This window comes from Alternaria postmessia, assembly GCF_024291825.1.
Source record: "Alternaria postmessia strain BMP 2775 chromosome Unknown scaffold_162, whole genome shotgun sequence".
Taxonomy (NCBI): Eukaryota; Fungi; Ascomycota; class Dothideomycetes; order Pleosporales; family Pleosporaceae; genus Alternaria; species Alternaria postmessia.
Window position 1 is genome coordinate 24,170 of NW_026260235.1, and position 14,241 is coordinate 38,410.

At 51.4% G+C, this 14,241-nt stretch overlaps 5 protein-coding genes across 5 annotated transcripts; 4 read left to right on the plus strand and 1 right to left on the minus strand.

The window, feature by feature from the left end:
* Positions 1 to 97: 97 nt before the first annotated feature.
* Positions 98 to 1,604, plus strand: J4E82_011066 (uncharacterized protein; the record flags this gene model as incomplete). The annotated part of the gene is made up of 4 exons (XM_051737276.1): positions 98 to 142; positions 208 to 285; positions 342 to 1,314; positions 1,366 to 1,604. 4 exons carry the CDS (start codon positions 98 to 100, stop codon positions 1,602 to 1,604), a joined length of 1,335 nt encoding a protein of 444 aa, XP_051582967.1.
* A 279-nt stretch (positions 1,605 to 1,883) lies between these two features.
* J4E82_011067 (uncharacterized protein) lies at positions 1,884 to 3,353 on the plus strand (the record flags this gene model as incomplete). The annotated part of the gene is made up of 2 exons (XM_051737277.1): positions 1,884 to 2,459; positions 3,216 to 3,353. 2 exons carry the CDS (start codon positions 1,884 to 1,886, stop codon positions 3,351 to 3,353), a joined length of 714 nt encoding a protein of 237 aa, XP_051582968.1.
* A 212-nt stretch (positions 3,354 to 3,565) lies between these two features.
* On the plus strand, positions 3,566 to 5,326 carry J4E82_011068 (uncharacterized protein; the record flags this gene model as incomplete). Its single annotated transcript, XM_051737278.1, has 2 exons — positions 3,566 to 4,092; positions 4,951 to 5,326. 2 exons carry the CDS (start codon positions 3,566 to 3,568, stop codon positions 5,324 to 5,326), a joined length of 903 nt encoding a protein of 300 aa, XP_051582969.1.
* Positions 5,327 to 7,953: 2,627 nt separating this feature from the next.
* On the minus strand, positions 7,954 to 8,520 carry J4E82_011069 (uncharacterized protein; the record flags this gene model as incomplete). The annotated part of the gene is made up of 2 exons (XM_051737279.1): positions 7,954 to 8,432; positions 8,484 to 8,520. 2 exons carry the CDS (start codon positions 8,518 to 8,520, stop codon positions 7,954 to 7,956), a joined length of 516 nt encoding a protein of 171 aa, XP_051582970.1.
* Positions 8,521 to 9,038: 518 nt separating this feature from the next.
* On the plus strand, positions 9,039 to 11,813 carry J4E82_011070 (uncharacterized protein; the record flags this gene model as incomplete). Its single annotated transcript, XM_051737280.1, has 7 exons — positions 9,039 to 9,184; positions 9,247 to 9,316; positions 9,371 to 9,520; positions 9,647 to 10,031; positions 10,078 to 10,490; positions 10,536 to 10,673; positions 10,755 to 11,813. 7 exons carry the CDS (start codon positions 9,039 to 9,041, stop codon positions 11,811 to 11,813), a joined length of 2,361 nt encoding a protein of 786 aa, XP_051582971.1.
* Between the last annotated feature and the right edge of the window lie 2,428 nt (positions 11,814 to 14,241).

A 14,241-nucleotide genomic window follows, 5' to 3' on the forward strand; every position in this document is an offset into this window, starting at 1 on the left:
CTCCACAAGGGCGTCCGGCAACATGGCCCTCAATACAAGAAGAGCAGCCCTAGTGGCGCTTCTTTATACCGCAGTAGTCACGGCTCACGACCACGATATGGATGCTATTCCAGACGGCGAGGCTATATCACCTGACCCAATCGTGCGTTGACACACCGCCAGGGTGAATACCTGCTGTCAGCGCAGAATGACTGACGATTGTTTTAGGACTCGATACTATGGACGCACATCTTGATCCAGTCCTTGGCATGGGGCATCATCTTCCCCACTGGTATGGTGTTGGGGGTATGTGGCTCCGTATTGTAAAGAAATTTTCCCACACATGCTGACAACCTGCCCAGATAATACGATCTAAATGGCACGTCCCTGTCCAATCCATAGGAACCGTCCTCGCAATCATCGGCTACTTCCTCGGCCACAGGCATAAAGGCAGACAGTTCACCGAGAACATCCATGCCCAGTTCGTACCAGTCATCATGCTCATGTTGGTATCCCAAGTCGCCATGGGCATCTACCTGAAGCTACATCTTGAAAAGGGCATAAACGGAAAGATACGGCATGTGGTGGTAAAGGCGCACGGCGTTGTCGGAAAGGCTATGCCTGTAGTGACCTGGGTGCAATTCCTCTTTGGAGGCATCACTGCACTCGGCTTCTGCAGAGCGGACCACACCGGACAATGTTTGGCACACTTCATCATGGGAAGCGCTTTCATCGCATACGGCATAATCCTCCTGATCCTGCTTCTGGTCGGACAAATGTGGCTGCGGAGGACTGGAAGGAGTCAGGAGTTTTTCGATTCCCTCGTCATTGCTGCGTGGGGCTGCGTCAACACATTCACGGAACACCGCTGGGGAGGACCATGGGTGCACAACGACCTTCAACACACGTCTATGGGCATCGTCTGGTGGGCTGCGGGACTAGTCGGTGTCTGGCTGAGCCGAAAGCGCAATGGACAACCGAAGCGAAACCTCATTCCTGGTATAATCATCCTGATGACAGGCTGGGCTATGTCCGCACATCCGCAACACCTCCCGATTTCGACTATGATCCATACCATCTTTGGCTATACCCTCATGGCTGCAGGTGCCGCGCGCATCATTGAAATCTCATTCGTGCTCAAGGACCGAGCTTCCGTTGCGACTGACGGCTCAGACCCGAACAGCTTTCAATACTTGACACCGTTCTTGCTGATGGCTGGAGGTTTCATGTTTATGGGTGCTACCGAGGAGCAGATGAAGCTGCTTTCTGATGCGAACGTCACGCATGTGTCCTACGTCCTGATTCTATACAGCATCGCTTTCCTGTTATTCCTATGTAAGTCTTTCCAAACCTCCTCAGCACGGTATCAAGCTAACTTGTGTCTAGTCGTCAACATGCTTATTCATCTTTACGCCGTATACGCTTGGGGCCAAGATGACAAGGCTGATGCCGAAGCACCACTCGCGAACGGCCACGCGAACGGACATATCAATGGCTACACCAGGGTCGATCGTAGAGTGAGAGATGCTGAGGAATTCGAGCTGGAAGGTCTCGACTCCGATGACGAGGAAGATGACTCGCCGCGTATGAATAAGGAGCATACGTCTCTGGCTGCGCAGCATTGAGCGCTTTACTTTTCTTATTAACATAGACTTTGAGGCGTACAGGAACAATATACGTATAATATTCCCTATCATCTAGTCCAATGTGTCACACCGGAATGTGGCTGCTTAGGCGTGATGCACTTGTAAGTGTCGGATTAATGTGAGTGGCCGAACACCTCATGGCTGCATGCACTGCGCCTTAGCCTCAGCCTCAACCTTCGATGTCCCGCTGTTCCTTCTCGCAATTCCCTTTCCCCTCTCTCCTCCAGCAGAATTGTGGTCGGCGCAACATCTCTCGTCATGGCAGACCCATTTTCGATAACCGGCAGCGCAGTCGGCGTTGTTTCTCTTGCGATCCAACTTTGCAAGGGCTTGGAATGGTACGTCAGCGGTGTCAAAGACGCAAGAGACAAGACTGAACAGATCGCGGCGGAGATGGAAGAGCTTGCCAACCTACTCGAACTCCTCGAATCCATCGTCGCGAAGGTGGATCCGTCCCAGTCGGTATCGACAACTCTTACAGGTATCGCATCGTGTGCAGAGGCCATTACAACGATCAGAAAGAAATTGAAGCCAGATGATCAGGCATCGAGTGGTGGGATCAAGTCGAACTTGAAGAGGCTGGGCAAGCGGATGGCCTTCCCATTCAAAGAAGCGGAGATCGAATACTGGAAAGGCGTTCTGAACACCATACAGCAGAGTCTCCAGACTGCACTACTCGCGCTTGTTATTGACCAACAACGCTTGGCTTCAGAGGATTTCCGACTACGTTTCACCCAGTTATCCACGGATCAAAACGCGCAGCATCATTCCAATCTGCAACTCCAACGTATCGTCTTCGACAAGACACAGCTTCAGCTCGCTAGACATTCACAAGTCGTTGAAAGAGGGTTCACAGCTACGGCGCACAGCCTTCATAGCCTCCATACAGATTTACATCATATACAGAACACGCTACAGCCCATTATGTCTCTACCGCGACTTGAATCTAAGCTTGAGCGCTTGGTAATCGCGCCTCTCTTCCGCAAGTGCGCGACTGACCCTGGCTAGGAAGCAAAGCTCAGCGAAGTAACCCTGACGACAGAACCAACCTTGGAAACTGACATGATGAATTTCAGATCGATCCATCGAAAGGATCAGAGACTAAAGCGGCGACTTGCAAAAGTCACATGTACATGTCGAACACGTACAAGTGCGTTTGCCTATCAATTAGGGTGGTCCGCGCTTGCATGTACTAGGACCTCAGTTCACGACCCTCAATGCCAGCTTTCCAGTCTCCAGAACACAGTGACAAACCTGCAACTTCGGGCTACATTGTGTAGTCTGATTCTTAGATCAAGGGTGTCAATCTCATTCACAATAGCTTGTGGCGCTGGCTTCTCGATCAAGCAGGGTCTGGAATGTCATCGCGTGGTCTCTATAAATTCTCCCCCATTTTCATTGATACCTGATCTCGTGTGGTCTGTATACAACACAACAGAACAAGTATTCCATGATGAGGTCGACAAACTGTTAGAGATATTCCAGCAGGGACGAGCATCACCACACGATCGCATGCCTTGTGGAAGTACGCTTTTACATGCAAGTATTACATCTTCTCTAGAACTATGATAGTAGCTAAATGCAATATAGGCTTTGAGTTTCTGGGTCAATGAGTGGGAGCATGACTATACCAGTTCTGACTACCTTAAGAACCTCCGTTATGTCTTCATGACTCTCCTTGCTCGAATGTCTGCCGACGCTTTTGAAACAGACGCTGCCGGGGGGTAAGTCTGAATTGGACTTCTTTTCGAGATAACGTTGTTCTTAGTCCGACCACACTATCATGATGCGTCAACATGTTGAAGCTGACTCATGACAGTACATGCCTTGATCAACTCATAATGCACCCATGGAATCGCCAGTTTGAAGCCAGCATGCATATAGCCAGTTTACTGTTTACTTACGGCTTGCAGATCACTCAGCATACATTAAGGTTCATGATGCTGACGAGCTATACTTCGATATTGTATGCTGGACTCTCTGCCGAGGGTTCCACGAACCCATTATTTGATGATAGCGACTTATTAGAGGCCACCATATTGAGATCCGACCGTCAGCTTCGGCGATGCCTTCGTCAACCAAAAGACTCACAAACCTTGGATGCTCAGACTGTCATGTACGCTTTGGGCTTGGCTACTACTACTGGATGGGTAAATGGTTGTAAGATTATGCTTGAGGCAGATTTGATGGCAAACCTGAACGAAGACTACAAGCGAGCAGAGTACTACACCTTGCTCGGAAGCTCAGCTAGCACGAATCGATTAGAAATGGTGCAGTTTTGGCTGTCACACCGAGCAGACTTCGATATACCACAGCTGGATCTCATCGGCTACGCGGAGGACATGTTAGATGGCCACGAATGCCGTATTCTGTCCGAGTATAACAAGGACATTCTTCGCGACGTGGCCTTTTATCTGTCGAATTTGAGACAAGAAATCAGACTCTTCGTGGAAAAGCACGAGATTGAGTACTGCTGTAATAGTGCTCGGAGTAATCCACCGGATGCGCATTTGAGATGCATGCTCAATACACTTGTGGACAAAGGAGTCAAAGTCCCACAGCGTTACTGGCCGAAGAGAAAGAGTCTGTACTACAGAACGAGTTGTTGGTGTTATTTGGGACGTCTGGTTTTCGACAGTTATGAAAATGATGGCTTCTGTGAGATTGGTGGAAAGAATTATAGGTGTAGCATGGAAACATCTTGCTCGCCTTTGATGTATTTCCTTACAACGCAAACGTACGGCAGCTTTTCTACAAAGGGGGCGTTGACCGAGCGCGACCTGACAGTCCAATGGTTCATTTCCAGAGCGGCGGATCTGAGAGAGACGTGGCCAGGATCAAGAATTACGGCTTTACATTGTCTGGCCTGGCAAACTGCGAATCACATACAAGAGTATTACGAAGACATACTGAAACAAGAAGACATGCCTATGGCGCATCTCTGGGAGCATAAAGCCTTCGATTCGTTCGTACAAGAAGGGGTCTTGGACCATTGTCAATGCGGATGCAGCAGCTCCGGCTGCAACTTTCTGACGTGCTTCTGGAAGACAATCTTTTCAGACACCTCGCCTCACCCCCAGATTTCCTTGCCTACCATCTGCGATTGGGTCAAATTTGTAAATTCAAAAGGGGAAGTGGGAGCTAATGCGTCAAGTACACCCTCCCGACTTGCCGATGCAGGAGGTCAATCGGTCTTACTTCTCGAGTTGGCCATTTGGGTCGATGACGCGTCGCATACCCTCAAGCTTTATAGTATCGTCCATGAGTACATACGCTTATTTGTATTCTCATATCTGGAGTTGAGACATACATGTTGCGATATCAGCTGTCTTCATCACGATAACGATCCTAAATACAACGTGCAACCACACCTTCGATACACTCCGAAGGAAGAAAGACGCGTAAAGGATGAGGATGCAAAGTTGCGCGAGATACTCGAAGACCTAGTACCTAAGTTCATCTCACAGTTCGATGACGTTGGGGGAAGACTTGGAGACTTTGTCCTCAACGTGATGATTCCGAAGATGCGCGAAGTAGCGGGAGAACTGAAAGAGGAAGATGAGGCACTATATGCAGAGGGACGAAGAAAGCTAGGTATTGTGATGTATGAGGATGAAGATGACGGTTACAAGAACGATAGTGGTGAGGAAGAGGAAGAACAAGATGAGATTACTGGGGAAGAGTCTGATGACGAATACTGAACTCCTTTCCAGTCATATGGGCGGTCAGTGTTTCATATGGAAGTCTGGCAAATCGTCAACTGCCTCCGATAGCGTGCGACGCCGTGTATAAAAGCTACCGATTGCCCTGCTCTTTCCCATCCCTCTAAACCTTCCGGTCCTTCTGCTCACCAAAAATAACAAACAACAAGACTATGGCTGTTTCCCCTTGGTGTCTCGGACCCCAAAAATGCAATCATTGATTGTGATGGTCGCTGGGATCGCCAAAGCACTGGCATCTACCCACATGTGCAAAGGAATGCTCAAAGAGATCAACGCATTCGATGATGATTCCAGCTGCATGGATGTTCCAGATTCGGTATCGAAACAACTAGTGGTCTTTTACATGTCTGGGTCGCTTTCCCTTTCCTTAAACAGCGTCCAACATCTTCTATGATTGAGGGAAGAAGGCGGATAGAATTGCCGTGGAGATGACATGTGTCACGCCGGACTTACACAGCTCCAAGATCTCATCTACAAATAGGCAGAAAAGAGGCTTGGTCGAGGATCATGACGCGTGGAAAGGTTTGTGGTCGCGGTAGAAACACGGCTAAAATCGGTTGCGAGACGTTGCTACATTCATCACACAGGCTGAGGATATATAAACTTCCTCGTTACCCTCAGGCTCCCTCTCTTCTGTAAAAGCCTACCCATCATTCTTGCCAGAAAAGGGGAAATACCTTCCGATTTCTGCTCGTCCGCTTCTATACCCAAAAACCACACGCCATGCTGTTATGTCTCTCGCTGCTTTTCTGCAAAAACAGAAGCTATTCGTCCATGTTGCTCATCGCTTCCTAGGCCTGCAACACCACTATAAAACCATATTCAAAATCGCGGTCCGCAGAAAAACTTCGTCTTCTAAACCGCACATGCTTCTCTCCCGTTATCAAAAAAAAAAGATCATTAACCCTGATGTCTGCGTCTGCTGCCTCCTTCTGCATGTTCAGAGGGAGTCGTAGATGTCTCGGATGCGGCGCTGATCAGGTCACACAATCACTGTTCCGGAACCAGATGTGCGATTTGCAGAACATAAATTCGTTCCACCAACTCCCTCGTTGCTCCAAAATCACAACCAAAACGAACTCATGTCTGAGACACCCACTTCTTCCTGTACAAAAAGCAGAAGCCGAACATGCTTCTAAAGAACTTAGGGACAAAACGAATCATGTGAAAACAATCTGTAGGAACACACATTCCAGAGAAGTTATGCGAAAACTAGTGATTCAGAGGCGGAGATCTGGACATACATGGTCGCCATCCACATGAGTGAACCCAAACTCGTTACGCGTATGCGCTACAATGAGCAGAGAGCCCTCCCATCGATGTTGAGAAGAACATAGTCTTGTGTCTTTTAGCCTAGGACGTGAAACTTATAAAAGGCTTCCATTCTTCCCTCTCTTACCTTCCTCACAAGCAATCTTCTCTTCTTCAAAAAATCAAAATATGACAAGAACAGTGCCATGCAACAGGGAAAGATCCCAAAAAACTGACATGACGTCTTTATGGCCGTTGGGCTTCGACATTCGAACAAAAATCACACACAAGCCGTCTTTACCACTCTAACTCCCACTCTGCTATTACATCCATTTCCTGAAACATATACCAAAATCATGGTCTGGCTCCATTATGAGAAGAGGAAGACCGAAAAATTCTACACTGAACGTTAATGACCCCGTGCTTTCGAGACGATCTACAAAACATGGACCTCTTTCTCAACCCGCTCATCATCTTGCCCTTGTGTAAAACCTCTCTCTCCACCGAAAGAAGAAAACCAAGAAATCTGTTACAAACTTCGTCGTGTGAAGCAGACGGTCCAAAACTATACACATCTAGCCTCTTGTCTGCGTCGCTGCACACAAGGCTAGAGATGAACAAATGAAATCCTTGCCATCCAGCGATCCATTCTTCAACAATGTTCCTCTGCGCCAAAAGAGCAGCAAAATGTCTGCATGAGTCCTCGGTCCGGCCGCTCCCAAAAGAGCCCCAATACCACTATACATGTCTCGAATCACTCGCGAAACTCCAGGTCGTGGCTGTCACATTCTATCGTTAATCCCATTCCCATTCAATACATATACGCAAACAAAACACTACGACACCAGCGTTGACACAGCCGTCAAAAAGGGAGGATATATTCAATATCTATTATACTGCAACGCAACATGCCCCTCCTCCCCATCACTCTTCCACACATCCCACCACGAGTCTAGACCAAGAGCCCACGCACATGCCCATGCAGCGCTGCTTGGTCGCGTCTTGGTGTGAGGCTGTGTACATGAATGTGGGGCCAGTCGAGCGTCTGGGGTTGACAAGGAAAGTGCGGCCACTCCCGACACGGCTCGAAGCTTGTATGCATGTCCGTCGTTGCATTCCCCGCGGGTCGAGGTAATCTGGTGCAGCTTTTCTATGCTTCTTTCGTTGAGGATATTTGGGTTCAGGAATTCTGGGCCTGAGAGGATTTGCTGTTGTTGAGGACACCGTGGCTGCATTGTAATGGGAAAACCCGCCTGTCCTGCCTTTCTCAGCCCATGGTGCTGTCGCATGCCATAATCCGTGTCCCTGTGTGCGTTTTGCCGTTGTGTATCTTGACTTAATACCCTCCTTCGTCTTCAAACCGGCAGCACCGCCGTGATGAAAGCTTCCAAGCCCCTCTCAAACAACTCATTCGCAACCCCAATCCCACCGGGATGCTCCACAGGCGCCAGCGGATTCTTCACCACATACTCGACGTACAAGTTCGCCCAAATCTGATGCAAGTACTGGCGCAGGTTAATCACCTTTGTATCGGTGAGCATGACAAACTTCATGCGCGTGGGCGTTTCGTAGTAATGCAGCTTGTACTCGCCGGTGCGGTAGCTGAGGAAGGTGTCGTCGGCGCCGCCCAGCTTGGTAACGAGGTTGCGCAACGAGAAGACGAGGCCAAAGACGAGCTTCTCGTCGTCAGAGTGCGACATGCCTTTGCGCACGGCGGCCACGACGTCCCCGTTGGACGCAATCGAGGTGCCGGATTGCGGGCGCGCAGTGGTGGCTTTGGACGACGACGACGAGGGGCGCGCGGGCGTCCAGCGCCGCGAGTAGATGCACTCGGCTGAGGGACGGGGTCAGCGCGTGCAGCCACGACATTCAGGAGAGTACTTACTGTGCCGATCGAAGATGTAGAAGCTGTAGAGGACCATTGCGAGGAAGATGACGTAGGGGGATGGTCGGGGGAGGTGATTGGTATGCGGAAGTGGTGTTGGAGATAGGGAAGCGCCTATGCGGGCTTGGTCACCGATGACAATTGACGGTAGGCAAGCAGGCAGGCAGATACGTCAGATACGTCAGATACGGCCGGTGAAGGGTAATCGGAGCGAAGGTGGAGATGGACGACGGATGAAAGCAGAGTGGATCAACAGAGCACGGTCTAAGTGGACAGCGAGCTGGAGGTGATGTTGTGACGGGGGTGATGGTTGTGACGGCGGGTGAGGCTGAAAGAAATGTCAGGAAACGGCCCCCTCTCAGCTGCATCGTCCCCCCTCTCTCTCTCTAGTTGGGCCCTCTCTAAACAACTGGATCCTGCACTCTCGGAACGTCTGCGTCGACGGTTCCGGACTTCCCCATATTATTTCTCCCTAACCCTCTGCTAGCCCCGTGTGTCAATCTTATCAACTACGTACTTAGCTACCGGCCGCCCTGTCCGACTACTGAGGGAGTTATGTCACCCTCCCCTACGCCGACGCCTACGCCAACACCTCCCCCCAAACGCCCTTCGGAATCCGACCTGCGCATCTACACCTCGCAACCTTCTCTCGACGTTCCTGCAGTCGGCGAGGCCGGACGACCGCCGCCCGTTAAGTTTATGTACGTGTTGCTGCCACGGCTACCCCGCGGAGGTGCTGGTAGTAGTGCTGATGCTAGACCAGGTCAACACCCGCATACCAGAGCCCGTTACGACACCACAAGCGCGCAGCTTCCTCGACAAGACGTGTCAAGGTGCGACGGCCGCCACGCACAGTATGCGACGACGCATTGACGCTAACCTGCTAGGAAACCTTCAATGCGCGCTCCGAGTACAGCAACAGCGAAGATGACGGCAGCGCCCAGCACCGCATCAACCAATACCTAGTCAAGCAGGAGATTGGCCGCGGCTCCTTTGGCGCTGTTCACCTTGCCGTAGACCAATATGGCCAAGAATATGTGAGGATACCAGCCTGACAACCAGAAAGAGAAGGCCCCACCCGGCGCATGCGCCCAGAGAGAGATACACATGCGGGTTCCCTACGAGGTACAGCCATTGGCTTTCGCTGACGCATCAACGCGCAGGCTGTCAAGGAATTCTCAAAGTCGCGATTGCGAAAACGCGCCCAGTCCAACCTCCTCCGCCGACCCACGGCTGCGAAGCGAATGCGCGCCCTCCCAGCTGGCATAGGCTTCAACTCGCCCCTGCACCGCCACTCCGTCACCGAAGAGAACAATGCCTTTGAGCTCATCAAGGAAGAGATTGCCATTATGAAGAAGCTGAACCACCCCAACCTGGTCACCTTGATCGAGGTGCTGGACGACCCCGAGGAAGACTCGCTATACATGGTCATGGAGATGTGCAAGAAGGGCGTCGTCATGCAAGTTGGTCTCGAGGAGCGCGCCGACCCATACAGCGAAGAGCAGTGTCGGTGTTGGTTCAGAGACATGATACTGGGTCTCGAATACCGTGCGTGACATCCGACCCTGCGTGACCCAAGGCTAACTTCTGCCAGTCCACGCCCAGGGTATTATCCACCGCGATATCAAGCCCGACAACTGCCTCATCACGGAAGAAGACGTGCTAAAGATTGTTGATTTCGGCGTTTCAGAAATGTTCGACAAGGAAGGCGAGATGAAGACGGCAAAGTCAGCGGGCTCGCCAGCATTTATGCCGCCTGAGCTGTGTGTTGCCAAGCACGGGCATGTCTCGGGAAGAGCTGCGGATATATGGTCCATGGGCTGCACGCTGTACTGCCTCCTTTTTGGACGGATACCATTTGAAAAGCACGGCATGATCGAGCTCTATCAATCAATACGAATGGATCCGTTGGAGTTCGAGACTGACTGCAATCCGGAGCTGAAGGAACTTCTCCAGCGGCTAATGGAGAAGGACCCCAAGAAGAGGATTACCATGGAAGAGATTAGAGTGGGTTGGTCGTTTGGAATGATTGCGCAAGTCTAACTCGAGCAGGAACACCCCTGGGTCACACGGCAAGGAACAGACCCTTTACTAGCAAAGTCGGAAAACGTGGCCATCATTATTGATCCGCCGACCGACGAGGAGGTTAATGCTGCTATTACAGGCAACATGGGCCACTTGGTCACAGTGGTAGGTGCACGTAATCCCCATGGCATACAAGAAGCACTGCCGTGACGGTGTCAAAAGTAGTCTTGGCTAACAGTTCGGTAGGTACGGGCGGTCAAGCGCTTCAAGCAACTGTTGTTCAGAAGGCGACCCGACCGTATTGAGAGTATACTAGGTAGTGCCTCGCGAATCGTTCAGCCTCCCATGTCCATGCGACCATCAGCACTACGCAAATCAAAATCACAAGACACACATGACCGACGACCAGTTGAAGGCGCACTCTCCACCGAGGGTGTACATCACCGCATCAACATCGACGAGCGAGGCCAGAGGCTCCCCCACAACATGGACGACATGGCCTATATCAAACCCGGTCTCCGAGCCGAAGCAGCAGGAAGACGTCCAGCCCCCCGATCGCCTGCGACCAGCAGTCCAACCACCCCAACAGTGCCAGGTCTCGACGGCAACGCCAAGGTCATCCACGAAAATATGTCCATCCGTCCCGCGCCAATTCACTCCATCTCCACCCCCGGCGGCATCGCGCCCTCGTCATCAACACCAACCACACCCCTAGGCAAAGGCCACGCGCACAACCCGCTCGAAGACACGCTCTTCCTCAATATTGGCACCGGCGAGGACTTTCCCCCTGGCCCAGAAGACGGCTGCATCGTGTCGGAATCGCCGTCCAATGTGGACATCAACGTGTACGAAACGGCGTACGAAGAAGAAGTCCAGCGCATCATTGCCCAGCGCCGCGAACAATTCGCCGCAAGCGCCGCTGCCAACGCACGTCGACCTACCTTGTACCTCACGCGCCGCGTCGAAAACGTAAAGAGCATCCGCGACAGCGACGCCATTTTCGACGAGGGCCAGGACCTCCGCCAGAATATTAAAGTCTCGTTGAAGAGTTTTGTTACCAAGACTAAAGAAGATATCGAGGCGAGGGGGGAGTTGCAGAAGTTGCAAGAAGGTAAAGAAGGGAAACTTAGTCGCACGATGCGTAATGTGAGGGAGGCGAAGCGGTTGGTGGAGGAGGCGAGGGAGAGGGTTAAGACAGAGGAGAGGGATCGGGAGAGGGAGAGGAGTCGTAGTGCGACGCCCGTGTTGAGGACGAATAGTTCGGCGAGTGTGTTGTCGAGGAGTGGGACGCCGGTTGGTAGTTGATTGTGGGGTGTTGTTGTTGTTGTTCTTCTTGAGGAGATGATGATGATGATGCCAAGCTTAATTCTTCTTTTTCGGAGGCAGAGAAGGGCATTGAAGGAGGGGGTTCTGTTTTTTTAAACATGGCGTTTTGTATACATAAAGGTTATTGGCTTGGTTGCATGCATGCATGGGGTCTCGGGCCTGGAGCTCGATGCTGTATATTCGTATACTGATAAATGGGAAGCGTCTCTCTAACAAGTAGTTTTTTTTATGAGTGGAGAGTGTGAGCATGATCACTGATGGTTGATGACTGTGTGAGTTTTTTTCAATTTCTTTGTTGTCGTAGATTAGGGTGGCTGGTGTATTATTTGTATGTACAATATTCCTGTGACTCATGAGCCATTGTACTTCTACCAAAGAGCAGTGAGGATTGGAACGCAGGAAAACCGGTAAATAGCAAGCTTATGACACTAATCGTTCAATGATTGAAGGGAAACAATGAGGCAATTACTCCAAAGGGTACAGTTCAAAGACGCGCGCACCATGGACATCTTGACCTCAAGCTTTTATCAACTCCGGTCCGCTAGCTTATTAGCCATACTTTCGGCGACGGCGGCGGTGGGTGGTGGTCAGGTTCGCATGCATCTAGGATGAGGCTGTGTAAGATTGGCTAGACCCAATGAGGCTAGCCCCAGGTACATCTTTCATGCTAGTCCTGGGATAAGCCCTGCACACCGCAAGGCAGACACGAACTGGCCTTTTGATCGATCCCCATCATCGTTCCTCTGTGCGTGTAGGAAACGTGGCCGCGCTCATCTCGCCCGTATGTCGTCGAGAAGAAAAGAAAGGTCAAGGGAATCGGTGTGCATATGGGGAATTGCAAGCGACTCGCGAGTGAATCGAGTATTCACCGAGTGAGTTCTGGAGTTTTCACTTTGTCTTCCGCCCGCCGCCGTCAAAACGCACATGCCAGAACCGAACACTTGCAGGCATCAAACATGCAGCGTGCATACTAGGTAGCTCGTCCGCGGTATCACCGCTCAGGCGTCCTACGCGATTCGTAAACGGGTGGTTGATTAGTAGTACTTCGACACATCTGCGTCTGTCTTCCTCTACCCTCGACACGACCAGATGCAGAGTTCCGTGTCCTTGTGTCTGTGTGTGGAAAGCCTCACGACGCCGCTCCGCTCCCCTCGCTTCTTCTACCCCGAGTCCCGTTGATGCATTGCCACTAAACCCGCTTTGATTTTTTTGTTTCTCGCGTCGTCGTCGCCGTCGCTTTTTTGGACTGTGGGGGTGGGGTTGTTGTTGTTGTTGGATATTAATACGAAAGATGTTGTTGCCTTGGATCCGTACTCGCGCCGGTACGACGGACAGTCCAGCAGCCGATCCTGGTGGTGTCGTCGTGGATGAGAAGAAAGAGAAGGATCGGGATGTTAAAGTCGCGTGTTCGTCTGTTGTCAATTCAACGTCCGAGTCGCTGCTGCAGCATGTGCCTGCTTCGTCGGTACCACCGCCATCGTCGGAGCCACCACGCCGGGAACGCGTCACGACCTGGGGAAACGACAGTGTGCAGGGAAGCCGGTTTGCGCGATGGGACTGGCGGTCCAAAGCAAAGTGGAAAGTCCGTTGGACCTGGGTGTTCCACGAGGCCTGCTTGAGTACCTGGGACGCGATGAAATGGGTTGGAAAGACGACGAAGAATGCGCCTGTGTGGAAACACGTGCGTTGGAGCAAGAAGCAGTTTTACGGGTTTTGTCTCGTGGTCATATGGGTTGTCCTGCCGATGACATTGATCAGCTACTTGACACCGTTTACCTTCATCTTTGCGGATAAGACGCTGAGCTGTGGAGAAAGCATCTTCGGCCAGCCTCAGAATGCTACGGTGACGGGGATTGAGAAGCTGTTTGCGCTCGACGCGACGTTTGGTCGGTTCTCGTTTTCCCAAGTCAAAGCCATTGACGTCTTGTGGGATTTACTCGTCGGCAAGGGCGCGCAGGCTCTGGCGTGGTGGGCGAGTTACAATGTGTTTTGCGACGCGCTGCTCCGGGCGATTGAGCGGCATCCAGCGAGTTTTGAGATTTTCCAGAGGATTGGGAATGAAGGGCCTGGGCTGCATTCCTTGTGGACGCTGACGAAGGAGCTGTGGCATGCGAAAAGCGCGAGGACGAGAGCGCTCTTCTTCTACATGTTCTGGTCTACGGGGTACGTGCTGCTTGTGCCTATTGTGCTGGGCGCCATGACGGGTTATGACAGCACGAGTATTGCGTGGATTGATCTCGAAGGCGAGAACAACATTATTCCTGCGAGTGCTCTGCACCAGACCTGGGTCGTGACGGGTACAAAGAACGAAACGTTCAAAACATCAGCATGTGTAGACTTCGACCTCCGAAGTGCCTACACTTATATGCAAGACGAACAAGAACGCAAATGTAAACAACCCCCCCCC